This window comes from Cinclus cinclus, chromosome 3 (genome assembly GCF_963662255.1).
Source record: "Cinclus cinclus chromosome 3, bCinCin1.1, whole genome shotgun sequence".
In the NCBI taxonomy this organism is placed as follows: Eukaryota; Metazoa; Chordata; class Aves; order Passeriformes; family Cinclidae; genus Cinclus; species Cinclus cinclus.
Window position 1 is genome coordinate 1185339 of NC_085048.1, and position 20580 is coordinate 1205918.

Here is a 20580-nt window from a genome sequence, read left to right on the forward strand (position 1 = left end):
AAGACCTTTCCCAACCTCACCAATTCCGTCATTCCCAGATTTTACCGGTGCCTGGTAAAACCCAGCCTCCTGGAGCGCTGCGGCTCCGACCGAGCCGGCCGTGACCTTCCCAGGGGATCCCTCTCCTGGATATCCAGGAGCTCCTGGATCCGGGTTGGATGCTCCCACCACGTGTCCCTGCGCCTGATCCGTCTGCCAGCTCCGGAGGTTCCGGAAGCGGCAGGGACACCCTCGGGATGTGCCTGTCCTCCCGCGGCCCCGTTAATTCCGGCTGGTTTCACTCCGGAAAGCACAAAGTGTTCCCTCAAAGCTTCCAGGAGGGAAAACGAACCAGGAAAAAGCCCTGGAATTTCTCTGAGTGTTGGAAAAAGGGAGCAGGTGTTCTGAGGGGCCTGGAGGATTTATGGAAGTTGGGAATGAAAGGATGGATTGCAGCAGGAATCAGAGCCAGGAAATTTGGGATCTGAGGTGGGATGGGAAGGATTGGGATGGATCCAGGAGTGCAGATTCCTGCTGTTCCAGCCCTGGAGATCCCGGGATCTGTGGGCACTCTCCAGGTGGGATCACAGGATTATGGGATCATGTCTGTGTCCCTTCCGCACAGACAATCCGAAGTGTTATCCCTGTCCCACGGACTCCTGGGATTATGGGATCGTGGGACCATAGGATCATAACCCTTCTGCACTGGGACTAAGTGTTATTCCTGTCCCAGGACCTCTTGGGATTTTGGGATTATGGGATCATGCCCAATATCATGGGATCATAGGACTGTGGGATCCTGTCCGTGTCCCTTCTCCATGGACCATCCAAAACTTTACTGCTGTCCCACAACCTTCTGGGATCATGGGATTTTTGGGATCATGTCCGTGTCTCTTCCGCATGGGCAATCCAAAATGTTATTCCTGTCCCGCAGACTCCTGGGATCATGGGATTGTGGGATCATGGGATTGTGGGATCATGGGATTATGGAATCACAGGACTGTGGGATCATGGGATTATGGAATCATGGGATTGTGGGATTATAGGATCACAGGATTATGGGATCCTGCCCGTGTTCCTCCTGCATGGACAATCCGAAGTGTTATCCCTGTCCCACAACTTTCTGGGATTACGGGATGGTGGGATTATGGGATCACGTCCCTGTCCCTTCTGCACGGACAATCCAAACTGTTATCCCTGTCCCACGACCTCCTGGGATTACGGGATGGTGGGATCACTGGGTTATGGGATCACAGGATTACGGGATCATGTCCACGTCCCTTCTACACGCCCCATCCACAGCATTATCCCTATCCCCACAATTTCCTGGGATCCTGGGACCATGGAACCACAGGATCACATTCATATCCCGCATCATCCACGCACACATCCATGTGCCCCCCAGTCCCCCTCCCACCCTCCATTCCCATCCCAGCTTCTCCACAGCTCCACACTCCCCCCGCAATATCCGGCGGGATGCGGCCACCACCGTTCCCGCCGTTCCCGCCGCATCCCAGCCCAATCCTAGATCATCCCGGCCAGGTAGGGCGGCAGGAAGAGCCCCACGGTGCCCAGCAGGCAGACGATGATGAACATCCAGAGGAAGATCCGGTCGATCACCATGGCCACGTATTTCCAGTCTTCCTTCACCTGCCGGTGGGGAAAAAGGGGCCGTGAATCCCTTGGGAATCCCTTTCCCGGGAAATCCCATGGGATGGGGAGACCACCCGGAGCTTCCCGGGAATCTGCTGGTTGCCTCAGGATGAGGAGACGTCACAACTCTCGGGAAACTTTGGAGTTTTCTGAGAAATCCTGGGGTGGGGGGTGGAGGTCTCCAGGGTGGAGCTGATCCCAAACTTTTTTTTTTGGGGGGGGGAGGGGATTTTCCAAACTTTGGGAAAAGCAGGAATGTGGTCTCTGAGCCAGGTGCCAAAGGGTGGGAGAGGGATCTCCAAAGTTCCCGAAGGAGCCCTGGACTGGCCCTGCAGACTGGGAATCTCCCTGGAGGTGAGAGATGGATCATGGATCTTCTCCCTGGGTTTGGGTCCTTGGGAACCAAACCTTGATCCCAGAACTGCCATTCGCAATTTTGGGCTCTCAGGAATCAAACTTTGATCCCAGAACTGACCATTCCCAGTTTGGGGAATTTCAGGAATCAAACCTGGATCTCAGAACTGACCATTCCCAGTTTTGGGATCTTCAGGAATCAAACCTAGATCTCAGAACTGACCATTCCCAGTTTTGGGATCCTTGGGAACCGTCCACAGATCCCAGAACTGCCCTTCCCAGTTTTGGAAACTTCAGCCCCAGCGGTGGATCCCAAAACTGCCTTTCCCAATTATGGGATTTCCAGCCCCACTGGTGGATCCCAGAACCGCCCTTCCCAATTTTGGGATCTCAGGAATCAAGTCTTGATCCCAGAACTGACCATTCCCAGTTTTGGGATCCTTGGGAACCGTCCACAGATCCCAGAACTGCCCTTCCCAGTTTTGGAAACTTCAGCCCCAGCGGTGGATCCCAGTACTGCCTTTTCCAATTTTAGGATCTTCAGTCCCATGCATGCATCCCAGAACCTCCCTTCCCAATTTTGGGATCTCCAGCCCCAGCAGTGGATCCCAGAACTGCCCCTTCCAATTTTAGGATCTTCAGTCCCATGCATGCATCCCAGAACCTCCCTTCCCAATTTTGGGATCTCCAGCCCCAGCGGTGGATCCCAGAACTCACGGAGAAGTCGGCGTCCTCGGCCCGCAGGTGATCCGCGATGTACTGCACGCCTTCCAGGGCCTTCAGAATCCTGGGAGACAGCGCCAGGCCCTGCTCCGAGCCTTCCTCCTCATCCTCCTTCTCCTCCCCTTCTTCCTCCTCCTCCTTCCCCTTGGACGATCCGCGTGACGCCGAGCCCCTGGATGCCTTCCCGTAGTGGAACCGGCTTTCCTGGGATTCCACGGGATGTCCGGGATAGGTCTTCTCCTCTTCCTCCTCCTCCTCTTCCTCCTCCTCCTCCTCTTCCTCCTCCCACTTGTCATCCACGTCGGTCTCCAGCCAGCACCGCGACGTGCTGAGCCGCGCCCCGGGGTGGTCGTACTGTCCCCCCGTCCCCTCGGGGGGCGTCGGCAACGCCGGCGGCCTCCTCATGAACAACCAGCGCGGGATGAGATCCAGGAAAAAACTCCGGACCCAGCACGGCATGGTGTGGGTGCTGGGCGAGCGGTGGTGCACGTTGAGCACGAAGACGGTGATGATGATGGAGAGCGTGACGAAGATCATGGTGAAGAGCAGGTACTCGCCGATCAGCGGGATGACCAGCGAGGTGGACGGGATGATCTCGGTGATGAGCAGCAGGAAAACGGTGAGCGACAGAAGCACGGAGATGCAGAGCGTGATCTTCTCCCCACAGTCCGAGGGGAGATAAAAAACCAGGACGGTGAGGCAGGAGATGAGCAGGCACGGGATGATGAGGTTGATGGTGTAGAAGAGCGGGAGGCGCCGGATGACGAAGTAGAAGGTGATGTCCGGGTAGATCTCCGTGCAGCAGTCGTACTTTTTGGAGGTGTAGGTGCTGATGGCGTTGATGATGGCCCACTCGCCGCTCTCCCAGTAGTCCTTGAGGTCCACGTGCTGGTCCATGTTCTCCAGGTCGATCTTGGCCTTGTCGTAGGTCCAGGAGCCGAACTTCATCTTGCAGTTCTGCTGGTCGAAGGGGAAGAAGGTGACGTCGATGCTGCAGGAGCTCTTGTAGATGGCCGGAGGGACCCACTTGACGGTGCCGTCCCAGAATAGGTGGGCCTTGGTCATGTGGGTCACCGCGAACTCGCCGTCGGCGCTGGGAAAGGGAAAAAGAAAAATGGGGAATGGTCACGGCAGGGTGTAATGGGGTAATGGGGTAACGGGATAATGGGATAATGGGGTAATGGGGTAATGGGGTAACGGGATAATGGGATAATGGGGTAATGGGGTAATGGGGTAATGGGGTAATGGGATAATGGGGTAATGGGGTAATGGGGTAATGGGGTAATGGGGTAATGGGATAATGGGATAATGGGGTAATGGGATAATGGGATAATGGGGTAATGGGGTAATGGGATAATGGGATAATGGGGTAATGGGGTAATGGGGTAATGGGATAATGGGATAATGGGGTAATGGGATAATGGGGTAATGGGGTAATGGGGTAATGGGGTAATGGGATAATGGGGTAATGGGGTAATGGGGTAATGGGGTAATGGGGTAATGGGATAATGGGATAATGGGGTAATGGGGTAATGGGGTAATGGGGTAATGGGATAATGGGGTAATGGGATAATGGGATAATGGGGTAATGGGGTAATGGGGTAATGGGGTAATGGGGTAATGGGATAATGGGATAATGGGGTAATGGGGTAATGGGGTAACGGGATAATGGGATAATGGGATAATGGGGTAATGGGATAATGGGATAATGGGGTAATGGGATAATGGGATAATGGGGTAATGGGGTAATGGGATAATGGGGTAATGGGATAATGGGGTAATGGGATAATGGGGTAATGGGGTAATGCGGTAATGGGGTAATGGGGTAATGGGATAATGGGATAATGGGGTAATGGGGTAATGGGGTAATGGGGTAATGGGGTAATGGGGTAACGGGATAATGGGATAATGGGGTAATGGGGTAATGGGGTAACGGGATAATGGGATAATGGGATAATGGGGTAATGGGATAATGGGGTAATGGGGTAATGGGATAATGGGATAATGGGGTAATGGGGTAATGGGGTAATGGGATAATGGGGTAATGGGATAATGGGGTAATGGGATAATGGGATAATGGGGTAATGGGGTAATGGGATAATGGGATAATGGGATAATGGGGTAATGGGGTAATGGGGTAATGGGGTAATGGGATAATGGGATAATGGGGTAATGGGGTAATGGGGTAATGGGGTAATGGGATAATGGGGTAATGGGATAATGGGATAATGGGGTAATGGGGTAATGGGGTAATGGGGTAATGGGGTAATGGGGTAATGGGATAATGGGATAATGGGGTAATGGGGTAATGGGATAATGGGATAATGGGATAATGGGGTAATGGGATAATGGGGTAATGGGGTAATGGGATAATGGGGTAATGGGGTAATGGGATAATGGGGTAATGGGGTAATGGGATAATGCGATAATGGGATAATGGGATAATGGGGTAATGGGGTAATGGGATAATGGGATAATGGGGTAATGGGGTAATGGGATAATGGGATAATGGGATAATGGGGTAATGGGGTAATGGGGTACTGGGATAATGGGATAATGGGGTAATGGGATAATGGGGTAATGGGGTAATGGGATAATGGGATAATGGGGTAATGGGATAATGGGATAATGGGATAATGGGGTAATGGGGTAATGGGGTAATGGGGTAATGGGATAATGGGGTAATGGGGTAATGGGATAATGGGGTAATGGGGTAATGGGATAATGGGGTAATGGGATAATGGGATAATGGGATAATGGGGTAATGGGGTAATGGGATAATGGGGTAATGGGGTAATGGGGTAATGGGATAATGGGATAATGGGATAATGGGATAATGGGATAATGGGGTAATGGGATAATGGGGTAATGGGGTAATGGGATAATGGGGTAATGGGATAATGGGGTAATGGGGTAATGGGATAATGGGATAATGGGATAATGGGGTAATGGGATAATGGGGTAATGGGGTAATGGGGTAATGGGGTAATGGGATAATGGGATAATGGGGTAATGGGGTAATGGGGTAATGGGATAATGGGATAATGGGGTAATGGGGTAATGGGATAATGGGATAATGGGATAATGGGGTAATGGGATAATGGGATAATGGGGTAATGGGGTAATGGGATAATGGGGTAATGGGGTAATGGGATAATGGGGTAATGGGATAATGGGATAATGGGATAATGGGATAATGGGGTAATGGGGTAATGGGGTAATGGGATAATGGGATAATGGGATAATGGGATAATGGGATAATGGGATAATGGGGTAATGGGATAATGGGGTAATGGGGTAATGGGATGATGGGATGGGAAGGGAATTAGGGAAGGGATTCAGGCACTTCCCAGCTCTCCCTGGAGTTCTCTTCCAGGTCTCACTTGTTGTAGAGGACGATATCCGGGATCCAGATCATCTCGGAGGGCACGCGGATGGACGTGACGTTGTCGTACTCGGCCGGATCCCAGCGCAGTTTGTAGTCGCTCCATTCCTGCCGGGATACGCAGAGCGGATCCACGGAGATGTCCCCAAAACACCCCGGGCAGGGAGGGACATTCCCAAATGCCATTCCCAGATGGCATTCCCGGATCGGGAACAGCTCCTACCTGCTTCAGCCAGACGTTGGTGGTCATCATCTGGTTCTTCTCATCCTGGGATGGTGGGAAAGAGAGATGAGCCGGGAGATCCCGGGGGATTGTCCCGAAAATTCCAGCTTGCACCGGGAGGAGTTTTCCTGGGATTTGTGGTCAGCAGAGGGCAGCAGGGAATTGCTTTTGGCAGGGAAGGGATGGTCAGGGAGCGGGAAAGGGGAGGGAGGGATGGCGGGTAAAGGGACATGGGATAGAGGGATGAAGGGATAAGGGATATGGGAAAAGGGGGGAAAAGGGGTAGAGAGATATGGGATAGGGGGAGATGGGATAGAGGGATATTGGATAGGGGTTTAAAGGGATATAGGGATAGGGGATAAAGGAATATGGGATAGAGGGATATAGGGATAAAAGGGAAGGGAGGGAGGGAGGGAGGGAGGGAGGGAGGAAGGAAGGAAGGAAGGAAGGAAGGAAGGAAGGAAGGAAGGAAGGAAGGAAGGAAGGAAGGAAGGAAGGAAGGAAGGAAGGAATTCCCAGAGAATCCCTGGATCCCTGGCAGCATCCAAGGGCAGATTTGGATCACCCTGGGATCATGGCGAGCGTCCTTGGGATGGGATTGAAGGTCCATGGATCCCATCCCAAACCATTCTGGGATCCAGGACACTCAGCATCCATCCCGAAGGATCTTCATGGAATTCAAGAATGGAAAGCAGAAGGGAGACCCTTCCTGGAGTCCTGAATTCCCAGTGAAGCCCCTGGATCGCAAAATTCCTTCCTGGAGAGGAGTCGGGATGGGGATGGATCCAATGCCAGGCTGGGAGAGCTGGGAATGTGCAGCTGGATCAGGGAAGGATCCAGGGAATCCTCGGAGCCTTTTCCCGAGGGAAAGGAGAGCTGGGATTTGGGAAAGGGCTGGAGGGCCAGGAGCCAGGGAATGGCTTCCACTGGGAAAGGGGAGCTTGGGATTTGGGATTTGGGAAGGAATTCCCGGCTGGGCTGCAATTCCCAGAGAATCCCTGGGACCATCCAAGGAAAGGCTGGATCACCCTGGGACAGCGGGAAGTGCAGGGATTGAATCGGGACAATCCTTAAAGTCCTTTCCCACCCAAACCATTCCGGAATTCCTTGAATCCAACCTCCCCCCATTCCACCATCCCGGTGAGAGCAGGGCTGGGATGCGGAATTCTGGGAATTACGCACCACGTCGATGAGCTGGGCGATGGAGAGCCCGAAGCGGACGATGACCACATCGGAAGTGTTGGGAACGGGCCGGGACCAGCGGTTGTATCCCGAAAAAAGGCGCTTGAAGAGCCGGTCCTCCGCGTGGCTCCGGCGCTGGCCGGCGGCTGTGCCAGGAATTATTCGGGAATTCGGGAGTTCACCCCCTCCCAGATCCATCTCCCAGTCCCTCCCAAGCTGCCCTTACTGGTGCCACTGGTTTGGCTCGGAGAGGGATGGATGAGGTTTTTGGGGGGGGTTTATTTGGGTTGTTTTCTGCTGGTTTTTTTTGTTTTTTTTTTTTTTTTTTCCCCAGAGGGTGTTCCCGGGATTTTGGGATTGGGAAGGGATTTTGTCCTTAAAATCCTCGGTGGCCTCGGCTGCTGCAGCTCACTGCAGGGATCCATAAATCTCCGGGAGAGAGGGGAGGGAGGCAGGGATGGGAAAAGGGATGGACAGAGGGATGGGAATGGGATGGGGAAAGGGGTGGGAAAGGGATGGAAAAGGGATGGAAAAGGAGTGGGAAAGGGGTGGGAAAGGGATGGAAAAGGGGTGGAAATGGGGTGGGAAAGGGATAGAAATGGGATGGGAAAGGGGTGGGAAAGGGATGGAAAAGGGGTGGAAATGGGGTGGGAAAAGGGTGGAAAAGGGGTGGAAATGGGGTGGACAGAGGGATACAGGGATGGGAAAAGGATGGAAAAGGGATGGAGGGAAGGATACAGTGATGGAAAAGGGATCCAGGAAGGGACGGGAATGGGATGGACAGAGGGACAGGAATGGGATGGACACAGGGACGGGAATGGGATGGACAGAGGGACGGGAATGGGATGGACAGAGGGACAGGAATGGGATGGACAGAGGGACGGGAATGGGATGGACAGAGGGACGGGAATGGGATGGACAGAGGGACGGGAATGGGATGGACAGAGGGACAGGAATGGGATGGACAGAGGGACGGGAATGGGATGGACACAGGGACGGGAATGGGATGGACAGAGGGACGGGAATGGGATGGACAGAGGGACAGGAATGGGATGGACAGAGGGACAGGAATGGGATGGACAGAGGGACGGGAATGGGATGGACACAGGGACGGGAATGGGATGGACAGAGGGACGGGAATGGGATGGACAGAGGGACGGGAATGGGATGGACAGAGGGACAGGAATGGGATGGACAGAGGGACGGGAATGGGATGGACAGAGGGATGCAGGTATGGAAAATTGAGGGAAAAGGGATGGATGGAGGGATGGAAAAGGGAGCGAAGGAGGGACAGAAAAGAGTTGGAAAAGGGATGGAGAGGGGGATAAAGGGGCAGAAAAGGGATACGGGAAAGGGCTGAAGGGAGGGATAAAGGGATGGAAAAAGGATCCAGGGAGAGATGGGAAAGGGCTGGGAAAGGGATGGAAAAGGGATGGAAAAGGAATGGGAAAGGGATGGAAAAGGGATGGAAAAGGAATGGAAAAGGGATGGAGAGAGGGATAAAAGGATGGGAAAGGGCTGGGAAAGGGATGGAAAAGGGATGGGAAAGGGATGGGAAAGGGATGGAAAGGGGATGGAGAGAGGGATAAAGGGATGGAAAGGGGATGGGAAAGGGATGGGAAAGGGCTGGAGGGAGGGATTAAAGGATGGAAAACTGATGGAAAAGGGATCCAGGGAGCGAGGGCTCTGCGCAGCCCGACACTCGTGGTCCAGGCAGCTTTTCCCGGGAATCAGGATGGGAATGAGGCTCCACAACTTATCCCAAACCCTATCCAAGCTTTTCCCACCATCGGAGATTCCCTGGCGTCGGATTTTAGCCAGGAATTCGGATGAATTCCCAAAAAAAAAAAAAAAAAAAAAAAAATTTAAAATGTATTCCAAATAAAATCAGCCTTGGGCGTTTCGGGTGCCCAGCTCACGGAACGTTGATGGAAAACGGAACCCAAATCCCGTTTGTTTGTTTTTTTTTTTTTTCCCCTAGAATTCCCACATTTTGGGAAAATGTTCCCACATTTTGGGGAAATTCCCTGAGGAATGACCCCGAGGAGTTCCCCAAACTCCAAAATTTTTTTGGGGCAAGGATACGCAAGGAAATGAAGCCTGGAAACTGGGAATTCGCAGCTCCCCTCCCTCTTCCCGAATTTTTCTCCCCGTAGGATTCCTGTGGGAATGCAGGGGGCTTGGAGCTGGAATTTAAGGAACTCTGGGGAAAATCAGAGCCGTCCTTACCCGCCTGGAAGCTGAGGAAGCAGCAGAGGAGGAGGAGGAGGAACGGGAAAATCCCGTGGGAAAAGCATCCCACGCTCCCTGAGCCGCCGTTCCCCATGGATCCCGTCCTCGGAGCGGCCGGAAAATTCCCCCTGGAAATGGTGGGAAGGAAGCTCAGCAGAAACCTGGGAATTCTGGTGGCATCTCCGTGGATTTGGGTTGGGACGGAGCCGAGTCACCGATCCCGGATTTCATTCCCGGGAAAAAAAGCGGAGAACGTCCCTGGAATATGACTCGGAGGTCATCCCGAAGATTCTCCAGATCCCAGCAATTCCCAAAAATTTTTGGGAAAAGAGGCGAATCCAGGGATTTTCTGGTTTGCCAGGGATCATCCATCCATCCATCCATCCATCCATGGATTCCCTGCCCTGGAAAAGGAGGAATCTCTTCCCAAAAAAAAAAAAAAAAAGAAAAAAAGGAGGAATCTCTTCCCAAAATCCGCTCCCAAGGTGATTTCCCCACACGCCGCGCCCTTCGGAGCAGCATTCCTGTTCCAGGATATTCCCGGGAATCCTGGAATGGTTTGGATGGGAAGAGAATTCCCAGATCCCCGAATTCCATTTTTCCCACGTTTTATCTCCTCTCTGGAATTTTTAGGGATAAAATAACACTGAGTCTTCCCGGATCTTCCAAGGTTTTGCCGGGGCTTTTCCAAGGTTTTCTCCTTCGTTCCTTAAAAAAAAATTCCTCCCTCTCCGAGTTTCTCCAAGATTTTTCCAAGGTTTTTCCAGGATTTTTCCTGGCTTCCATATCCTTCTCCATCCCCTGAAAAAATTCCACCCTCCAGAAGCTTTTCCCGGAGCTTTTCCAGGATTTTTCTTTGGCTTTTCCTTGCCCTCTGCATCCCTCTCCATTCCCTAAAAAAATTTCCTCCCTCCCGGAGCTTTTCCAGGATTTTTCCAGGATTTTTCCAGGATTTTTCCTTGATCCCACATCTCTCTCCATTCCCTGAAAAAAATCCTCCCTCCCGGAGCTTTTCCAAGGTTTTTCCAAGATTTTCCCAGGATTTTTCTTTGGCTTTTCCTGCCCTGTCCATCCCTCTCCATTCCCTGAAAAAAATTCCTCCCTCCCGGAGCTTTTCCAGGATTTTTCCTTTATCCAACATCTCTCTCCATTCCCTGAAAAAATTCCTCCCTCTCGGGGCCTATCCATGACTTTTCCAAGATTTTTCCAGGATTTTTCTTTGGCTTCTCCTGCCCTGTCCATCCCTCTCCATTCCCTAAAAAAAAATTCCTCCCTCCCGGAGCTTCTCCAGGATTTTTCCACGATTTTTCCAGGATTTTTCCTTGATCCCAAATCCCTCTCCATCCCCTGAAAAAATTCCTCCCTCATGGAGATTTTCCAGGATTTTTCCAGGATTTTTCCTTGATCCCACATCTCTCTCCATTCCCTGAAAAAAATCCTCCCTCCCGCAGCTTTTCCAAGGTTTTTCCAAGGTTTTTCCAGGATTTTTCTTTGGCTTTTCCTGCCCTGTCCATCTCTCTCCATTCCCTAAAAAATATTCCTCCCTCCTGGAGCTTTTCCAAGGTTTTGCCAAGGTTTTTTTCCTTGATCCCACATCTCTGTCCATTTCCTGAAAAAATTCCTCCCTCCCGCAGCTTTTCCAAGGTTTTTCCAAGGTTTTCCCAGGATTTTTCTTTGGCTTTTCCTGCTCTGTCCATCTCCCTCCATTCCCTAAAAAAAATTCCTCCCTCTCGGGGTCTATCCATGACTTTTCCAAGATTTTTCCAGGATTTTTCTTTGGCTTCTCCTGCCCTGTCCATCCCTCTCCATTCCCTAAAAAAAAATTCCTCCCTCCCGGAGCTTCTCCAGGATTTTTCCACGATTTTTCCAGGATTTTTCCCTGATCCCAAATCCCTCTCCATCCCCTGAAAAAATTCCTCCCTCATGGAGATTTTCCAGGATTTTTTCAGGATTTTTCCTTTATCCCACATCCCTCTCCATTCCCTGACAGAAATTCCTCCCTCCCGCAGCTTTTCCAGGATTTTTCCAAGGTTTTTCCAAGGTTTTTTCCTTGATCCCACATCTCTCTCCATTCCCTAAAAAAAATTTCTCCCTCCCGGAGCTTTTCCAAGGTTTTTCCAAGGCTTTCCCAGGATTTTTCTTTGGCTTTTCCTGCCCTCTGCATCCCTCTCCATTCCCTAAAAAAAATTTCCTCCCTCCAGCAGCTTTTCCAGGATTTTTTTTCCTTGCCCTCTGCATCCCCCTCCATTCCCTGGGAAAAAAAAAAAAAAAAAAAAAAAAAAAATTCTCACTCCAGCAGCTTTTCCAAGGTTTTCCCAGGATTTTTCCTTGGCTTTTTCCTTGCCCTCTGCATCCCTCTCCATCCCCTGGGGGAAAAAAAAAAAAAATTCCTCTCTCCGGGAGCTTTTCCAGGTTTGTTTTTTTTTTTTTTTTCCCAAGGTTGGGAGATTCCCAACGCTCCTTCCCCACCTTCCCCTGCACCTCTTGCATCCCAAAGAATTCCCGGCTGGATTTTTTTTTTGTCCCCCAACCCTCCGAGCTGGATTGGAATCTTGGAAAACGCCATTCCCACTTTCCCGAGCACTTTTCCCGGAGCGATGGATCCTGGAAAAAATCTCCCGGCATCACGCAATGGAAAAGGAGATGGATTTTTAAAAAATAATAATAAAATAAAATAAAATAAAATAAAATAAAATAATCAGAATTAAAAAAAAAAATCAGGAATTTCTGGGATGAGGGATTTTTGGGAATTTTAAGCGGTAACTTCCAGCGGAGCTGGCAAAGTTTCCCTCTCCTGCTGTTCCCTAGAATTCCCAAAGAGCGGGAATTCCGGGGAAAATCCCAGTTTTTCCCTTTCCCACCCCGCTGGAATCCAAGGAATCTCCTTACCTGCTGCCGGGAGAGATTCCCGAGCTCAACATTCCCGCTGGAAAAGCGGGATTGGGAGAAGGAGGAGGGCTCGGGATGCGGCTCCCGCCGAGCGCTCCCGGCAAAAAAAATCTGGGATCGGGGAAAAGGGAGGGATCGGATCCGGGCGGGCGGTGACGACAGGGACGGGGGAGGAGGGAAAAATCCTGGAAAATCTGGGAAGGACGGGGGGGAAGGAGGGAGGGGAAGGATCGGGAAGAGCCCGGGAAAGGATTGGAATTGTTGGGAATTTTTTGGAAAAGAGGGTTGGGAATTCTGGATGAGGAAGGAATTAGGGAATGAGGAAAAGGAAGGATCGGGAAGAGCCGGGAAAGGATTGGAATTGTTGGGAATTTCTGGGATATGGGATGGGGGAGAGAAAGGAAAGTTGGGAATTCTGGAATGAGGAGGGAATTAGGGAATTCTGGATTGAGGGAGGGGAAGGATTGGGAAGAGCTGGGATTTTTTTTGGGAAGACATCGGGAACGGGATGGGAATTGCAAGGAAGAGGGGTTGGAATTTTTGGGGGGGATGAGGATGAGGAGGGAATTCTGGAATAAGGAAAAGGAAGGATCGGGAAGAGCCGGGAAAGAATTGGAATTGTTGGGAATTTTTGGGAAAAGAGGGTTGGGAATTCTGGATGAGGAGGGAATTAGGGAATTCTGGAATGAGGGAGGGAATTCTGGAATGAGGAAAAGGAAGGATCGGGAAGAGCCCGGGAAAGGATTGGAATTGCTGGGAATTTTTGGGATATGGGATGGGGGAGAGAAAGGAAAGTTGGGAATTATGGAATGAGGGAGGGATTGGGAATTGCTGGGAGTTTTTTTGGGAAGAGATCAGGAATGAGGTGGGGGAGAGAAAGGAAGAGGGGTTGGAATTTTGGGGGGGATGAGGATGAGGAGGGAATTCTGGAATGAAGATGAGGAGGGAACGGGAAGAGCCGGGAAAGGATTGGAATTGTTGGGAATTTTTTGGGGAAAGGATGGAATTGTTGGGAAATTTTGGGATATGGGATTGGGTGAACCCGGCGGGATTTTTTGGGGGGGGATCCCAGAGGGATTTTTGGGGTCCCAGTGGGATTTTGGGAATCGCGATGGAATTTTGGGGTACCTGTGGAATTTTGGGGGGGGTCCAAGGGGTGTTTTGGGAGGGATTTTGGGGCGTTCCAGGAGATTCCCAAAAATCCTTCCGTGACCCCAAAATCCCACCGGGACCCCCCCAAAAAAAAAAAAAAGAATCCCACTTGGATCTCAAAAATCCCTTTGAGATCCCCAAAAATCCTTCTGGGATAACCCCCCTCCCCCCCAAAAAAAATCCCACTGGGATCACCCCAAAATCTTCCTCTGGAACCCCCAAAAATTCCCCTGGGACCCCAAAATCCCAAAGAGACCCCCCCAAAAGATTTCCCCCAAAATCCTCCTGGAGTCCCCAAAAAATTCCCCTTTGAATCCCCCAAAAATCCCACAAGGACCCCAAAAAATCCTTCCGTGATTCCCAAAAAATCCAACTGGGGCTCCCCAAAATCCCTCCGGGATCCCCGGCCCCAAAAATCCTTCCGTGATTCCCAAAAAAAATCCCACTGGGACCCCCCTAAAATTCCACTTGGATCCCAAAAAAAAAAAAAAAAAAAAATCCGTTTGGGATCACCCAAAAAATCCCACTGGGATCATCCCAAAGTCCCACCCTGGAACCCCAAAAATCCCCCTGGAACCCCCTAAATTCCCCTTTGAACCCCCCAAAATCCCACAAGGACCCCAAAAAAATCCTTCCCTGATTCCCAAAAATCCCCGGTTGACCTCAAAAAATCCCCTTTTAGCCCCCCTAAAACCCCCCCAAAATCCTTCCGTGATTCCCAAAATCCAACCTGAACCCCAAAATCCCACAGGGACACCTCCCCCCTAAACCCGTCCCTTCCTTCCCGGCCCCTCCAATTTGCGGGAAAATCCCGAAATTTTGGGAAAATCGGGAATGGGGCGGGACGGGGACACCACGGAGGGGGCGTGGCTCGGACAGAGGGGGCGTGGCCCCGGCGGAAGAGGGCGTGGTCACACCTAGGGGGCGTGGCCTGGGGAGGGAGCTCGGCCTAATCTCGGCCAAAGGTCGAGGCCGCGGGTTCGAGTCCCGGCTCCGGCAGCGGCCATGGCGCGGCGCGTTGTGCTCTTCGACCTCGGCGGAGTTTTGTTCCAGCCAGGCCTGCAGCACTTCCTGAGCTCCTGCGAGCGGGAATGGGCCTTGCCCAGGTAGGGCACGGCTCGCTTTGGCACGGCTCGGTTCGGCGCGGTTTGTGTTTCGGCACGGTTTGTGTTTCGGCGCGGCCGAAACGCGCCCGCCCGCGCTTCAATCCGCGGCCGCTCTGCCCGAGCTCCACAGAAACAAAGCGAGAATTTTGTGTTTGGCGGCGCCGCCCGCGCGGGGTTTCGCGGTTGGGAAATTTGGGATTTTTAGGGTCGGGAATTGGCGGGGGAAATTTTTTTTTCTGGAATTTGGGATGCTGGAGTGGGATTTGGGATGGGGAAATCCTCCTGGATATGGAGCGCGGAAAAGGTCCTGGATAAAGGGTTGAAAACAATTCCCAGCCTGGAATTCTCTAGGGAATGTTGGCAGAGGAACTTAATTAATATTTAATGAAATTAATTAATTAGTACCCACATGCCCTAAAAATTGGGACAATGAATTCTCCCCACCCCCCCCCCCCCCCCCCCGCCCGCAAAAAAAAAAAATTGAGATAAAGAATCTCCAAAAAAAAAAAAAAAGGGATAATTAATCCCTCAATAAAAATTCGATAATTAATCCCTCCAAAAAATTGGGATAACGAACTGGGAGTTGGGGTTTGGGATTTAGGGTCTGGGGTTTGGGATTTGGGATTATGGCTCTAGGATTTGGGATCTGGGGTTCATTTGGGTTTTTGGATTTGAGTTTTGGGATCTGGGATTTGGGATTAACCGGGTTTTTGGCACGGCCGAAACGCGCCCGCCCGCGCCTCAATCCGCGGCCGCTCTGCCCGAGCTCCAGAGAAACAAAGCGAGAATTTTGTGTTTGGCGGCGCCGCCCGCGCGGGGTTTCGCGGTTGGGAAATTTGGGATTTTTAGGGTCGGGAATTGGGGGAGGACAAAAAAAGATAATAAAAAATTTTGGAATGATTTTTTTTTTTTTTTTGGGATTTGGGATGGGGGAAAAAAAAAAATCCTTCTGGATATGGGGCGTGGAAAATACCCTGGGTCAAGGAGAGGAGCTGAAAACAATTTAAAACAGTTTTAATCCGGTTTTAATCCGGTTTTAATCCAGTTTTAATCCGGTTTTAATCCAGTTTTAATCCAGTTTTTAATCCAGTTTTTAATCCTTTTCCCCCATTTTCCCCCCATTTTCCCCCCATTTTCCCCCTCCCTTTTGCCCTTATCCGATATTCACAAAACCGAAATTTTTGGGGTTTTTTCTTTTTTGTTGTTTTTTTTCGTTGCCTCCTGCGTTTTTCACAATTTCCTTTTTTTTAATTTCACTTTTCTCCCCTATCAGCAGATCCGACCCCAAATTCCTCATTTTTACCAGAACTGACGAAACCCAAAAAAACCGAAAAAAAAAAAAACCAAAATTTTTTTTAATTTTTTTTATTTTTTTTTTTTTAACGGCGTTTTTCTTAAAAAAACCCAAAACCGCGAAGGCTCCGAGGAACGAAAATTAAAATTTTTTATTTTTTTATTTTTTTCTTCTCTCTCTTTTTTTCTTTTTTTTTTGGCCATTTCATTGAGTTTTGTGAAAATAATTTTATTTAAAAAAAAGAAAATTTGGGATAATGAATTAATATAAAAAAATTGGGATAAAGAATTAATTAAAAAAATTGGGATAATGAATTAAAAAAAAACTGGGATAAAGAATTTATTTTAAAAAATTTGGGAAAATGAATTTATATTAAAAAGAATTGGGAAAATGAATTAATAATTAAAATTTGGGATAAAGAATTTATATTAAAAAATGGGATAAAGAATTTATATTAAAAATATTGGGAAATTGAATTAATAAAAAGAATTGGGATAATGAATTTATATAAAATGATTTGGGATAAAGAATTTATATAAAAAAATTGGGATAATGAATTTATATTTTTTAAAAATTGGGAAAATGAATTCAATTAAAAAAATTGGGAAAATGAATTAATTAAAAAACTGGGTTAATGAATAAAAAAATGGGATAAAGAATTTATATTAAAAAAATGGGAAACTGAATTAATGAAAAAAATTGGGATAATAAATTTATATTAAAAAAATTGGGATAATGAATTCTCCCAAAGAATTGAGATAATGGGTTGGGATTTGGGGTTTTGGATCCGGGATTTGGGATCTGGGCTTCGTTTGGGGTTTGGGATTTTGGGTCAGGGATTTGGGATCTGGGCTTCGTTTGGGGTTTGGGATCTGGGATTTGGGATCTGGGGTTCCTTTGGGATTTGGGATCTGGGGTTCCTTTGGGATTTGGGATTTGGGGTTCCTTTGGGATTTGGTGTTTTGGGTCAGGGATTTGGGATCTGGGGTTCATTTTGGATCTGGGATTGATTTAGGATTTGGGATTTTGGATGAGGGACTTGGGATTTAGGGTCAGGATTTGGGATCTGGGGATCCTTTGGGATTTGGGATCTGGGGTTCCTTTGGGATTTTGGATCAGGGATTTTGGATCTGGGTTTGGTTTGGGATTTGGGATCAGGGATTTGGGATCTGGGTTTGGGATCTGGGGTTCCTTTGGGAGTTGGGGTTTTGGAGCAGGGATTTGGGATTCATTTGGGGTTTGGGATTTGGGATCAGGGATTTGGGATCTGGGTTTGGTTTGGGATTTGGGATCAGGATTTGGGATCTGGGGTTCCTTTGGGAGTTGGGGTTTTGCAGCAGGGATTAGGGATTCATTTGGGGTTTGGGATTTGGGATCAGGGATTTGGGATCTGGGTTTGGTTTGGGATTTGGGATCAGGATTTGGGATCTGGGGTTCATTTGGGATTTGGGATCTAGGATTGATTTGGGATTTGGGATTTGGGATTAACCGGGTTTTTGGCACGGCCGAAACGCGCCCGCCCGCGCCTCAATCCGCGGCCGCTCTGCCCGAGCTCCAGAGAAACAAAGCGAGAATTTTGTGTTTGGCGGCGCCGCCCGCGCGGGGTTTCGCGGTTGGGAAATTTGGGATTTTTAGGGTCGGGAATTGGGGGAGGACAAAAAAAGATAATAAAAAATTTTGGAATGATTTTTTTTTTTTTTGGGATTTGGGATGGGGGAAAAAAAAAATCCTTCTGGATATGGGGCGTGGAAAATACCCTGGGTCAAGGAGAGGAGCTGAAAACAATTTAAAACAGTTTTAATCCGGTTTTAATCCGGTTTTAATCCGGTTTTAATCCCGATTTAATCCAGTTTTAATCCAGTGCTATCCAGTTTTAATCCAGTTTTTAATCCAGTTTTTTATCCAGTTTTAACCAGTTTTAATCCAGATTTTAATCCAGATTTTAATCCAGTTTTTAATCCTTTTCCCCCATTTTCCCCCCATTTTCCCCCCATTTTCCCCCTCCCTTTTGCCCTTATCCGATATTCACGAAACCGAAATTTTGGGGTTTTTTCTTTTTTGTTGTTTTTTTTCGTTGCCTCCTGCGTTTTTCACAATTTCCTTTTTTTTTATTTCACTTTTCTCCCCTATCAGCAGATCCGACCCCAAATTCCTCATTTTTACCAGAACTGACGAAACCCAAAAAAACCGAAAAAAAAAAAACCCAAAATTTTTTTTAATTTTTTTTATTTTTTTTTTTAACGGCGTTTTTCTTAAAAAAACCCAAAACCGCGAAGTCTCCGAGGAACGAAAATTAAAATTTTTTATTTTTTTATTTTTTTCTTCTCTCTCTTTTTTTTTTTTTTTTGGCCATTTCATTGAGTTTTGTGAAAATAATTTTATTTAAAAAAAAGAAAATTTGGGATAATGAATTAATATAAAAAAATTGGGATAAAGAATTAATTAAAAAAATTGGGATAATGAATTAAAAAAAACTGGGATAAAGAATTTATTTTAAAAAATTTGGGAAAATGAATTTATATTAAAAAGAATTGGGAAAATGAATTAATAATTAAAATTTGGGATAAAGAATTTATATTAAAAAATGGGATAAAGAATTTATATTAAAAATATTGGGAAATTGAATTAATAAAAAGAATTGGGATAATGAATTTATATAAAATTATTTGGGATAAAGAATTTATATAAAAAAATTGGGATAATGAATTTATATTTTTTAAAAATTGGGAAAATGAATTAATATAAAAAAATTTGGGAAAATGAATTAATAATAAAAATTGGGAAAATTAATTTAAAATATTTGGGATAAAGAATTTATTAAAAAGAAATTGGGAAATTGAATTAATGAAAAAAATGGGATAATGAATTTATATAAAAAAATTGGGAAAATGAATTCAATTAAAAAAATTGGGAAAATGAATTAATTAAAAAACTGGGTTAATGAATAAAAAAATGGGATAAAGAATTTATATTAAAAAAATGGGAAACTGAATTAATGAAAAAAATTGGGATAATAAATTTATATTAAAAAAATTGGGATAATGAATTCTCCCAAAGAATTGAGATAATGGGTTGGGATTTGGGGTTTTGGATCCGGGATTTGGGATCTGGGGTTCCTTTGGGGTTTGGGATTTTGGGTCAGGGATTTGGGATCTGGGCTTCGTTTGGGGTTTGGGGTCAGGGATTTGGGATCTGGGCTTCCTTTGGGATTTGGGATCTGGGGTTCCTTTGGGATTTGGTGTTTTGGGTCAGGGATTTGGGATCTGGGGTTCATTTTGGATCTGGGATTGATTTAGGATTTGGGATTTTGGATGAGGGACTTGGGATTTAGGGTCAGGATTTGGGATCTGGGGATCCTTTGGGATTTGGGATCTGGGGTTCCTTTGGGATTTTGGATCAGGGATTTTGGATCTGGGTTTGGTTTGGGATTTGGGATCAGGGATTTGGGATCTGGGTTTGGGATCTGGGGTTCCTTTGGGAGTTGGGGTTTTGGAGCAGGGATTTGGGATTCATTTGGGGTTTGGGATTTGGGATCAGGGATTTGGGATCTGGGTTTGGTTTGGGATTTGGGATCAGGATTTGGGATCTGGGGTTCCTTTGGGAGTTGGGGTTTTGCAGCAGGGATTAGGGATTCATTTGGGGTTTGGGATTTGGGATCAGGGATTTGGGATCTGGGTTTGGTTTGGGATTTGGGATCAGGATTTGGGATCTGGGGTTCATTTGGGATTTGGGATCTAGGATTGATTTGGGATTTGGGATTTGGGATTAACCGGGTTTTTGGCACGGCCGAAACGCGCCCGCCCGCGCCTCAATCCGCGGCCGCTCTGCCCGAGCTCCAGAGAAACAAAGCGAGAATTTTGTGTTTGGCGGCGCCGCCCGCGCGGGGTTTCGCGGTTGGGAAATTTGGGATTTTTAGGGTCGGGAATTGGGGGAGGACAAAAAAAGATAATAAAAAATTTTGGAATGATTTTTTTTTTTTTTGGGATTTGGGATGGGGGAAAAAAAAAATCCTTCTGGATATGGGGCGTGGAAAATACCCTGGGTCAAGGAGAGGAGCTGAAAACAATTTAAAACAGTTTTAATCCGGTTTTAATCCGGTTTTAATCCGGTTTTAATCCCGATTTAATCCAGTTTTAATCCAGTGCTATCCAGTTTTAATCCAGTTTTTAATCCAGTTTTTTATCCAGTTTTAACCAGTTTTAATCCAGATTTTAATCCAGATTTTAATCCAGTTTTTAATCCTTTTCCCCCATTTTCCCCCCATTTTCCCCCCATTTTCCCCCTCCCTTTTGCCCTTATCCGATATTCACGAAACCGAAATTTTGGGGTTTTTTCTTTTTTGTTGTTTTTTTTCGTTGCCTCCTGCGTTTTTCACAATTTCCTTTTTTTTTATTTCACTTTTCTCCCC

General features: G+C 47.8%; 2 protein-coding genes across 3 annotated transcripts in view; one reads left to right on the forward strand and one right to left on the reverse strand.

The window, feature by feature from the left end:
* Nucleotides 1–1503: 1503 nt before the first annotated feature.
* CHRNA2 (cholinergic receptor nicotinic alpha 2 subunit) lies at nucleotides 1504–10598 on the reverse strand. Of its 2 annotated transcripts, XM_062489585.1 has the most exons (6): nucleotides 9729–10598; nucleotides 7500–7645; nucleotides 6318–6362; nucleotides 6093–6202; nucleotides 2704–3802; nucleotides 1504–1629 (listed from the first exon to the last, which is right to left on the reverse strand). In XM_062489585.1, exons 1-6 carry the CDS (start codon nucleotides 9823–9825, stop codon nucleotides 1504–1506), a joined length of 1623 nt encoding a protein of 540 aa, XP_062345569.1. In that variant the 5' UTR covers nucleotides 9826–10598. The 2 variants fall into 2 exon arrangements, with proteins under 2 accessions (XP_062345569.1, XP_062345570.1); XM_062489586.1 differs by lacking the exon at nucleotides 9729–10598 and having other exon boundaries at nucleotides 7545–7996.
* Nucleotides 10599–14755: 4157 nt separating this feature from the next.
* Nucleotides 14756–20580, forward strand: part of EPHX2 (epoxide hydrolase 2) — a 30486-nt gene continuing 24661 nt past the window's right edge. Inside the window, exon 1 of the mRNA XM_062489587.1 lies at nucleotides 14756–14878. Coding sequence (XP_062345571.1) covers nucleotides 14778–14878 — 101 coding nt within the window. The 5' untranslated portion in view covers nucleotides 14756–14777. The remainder of the gene's footprint in view (nucleotides 14879–20580) is intronic.

Coding starts and splice junctions, on each gene's coding strand:
- CHRNA2 (XM_062489585.1), bottom strand. CDS start 9,825: ATGGGGAACGGCGGCTCAGGGAGCGTGGGATGCTTTTCCCACGGGATT. Junction 6,203..6,317: donor CCAACGTCTGGCTGAAGCAG/GTAGGAGCTGTT, acceptor GTATCCCGGCAG/GAATGGAGCGACTACAAACT. Junction 1,630..2,703: donor CCGAGGACGCCGACTTCTCC/GTGAGTTCTGGG, acceptor CCCCACCGGCAG/GTGAAGGAAGACTGGAAATA.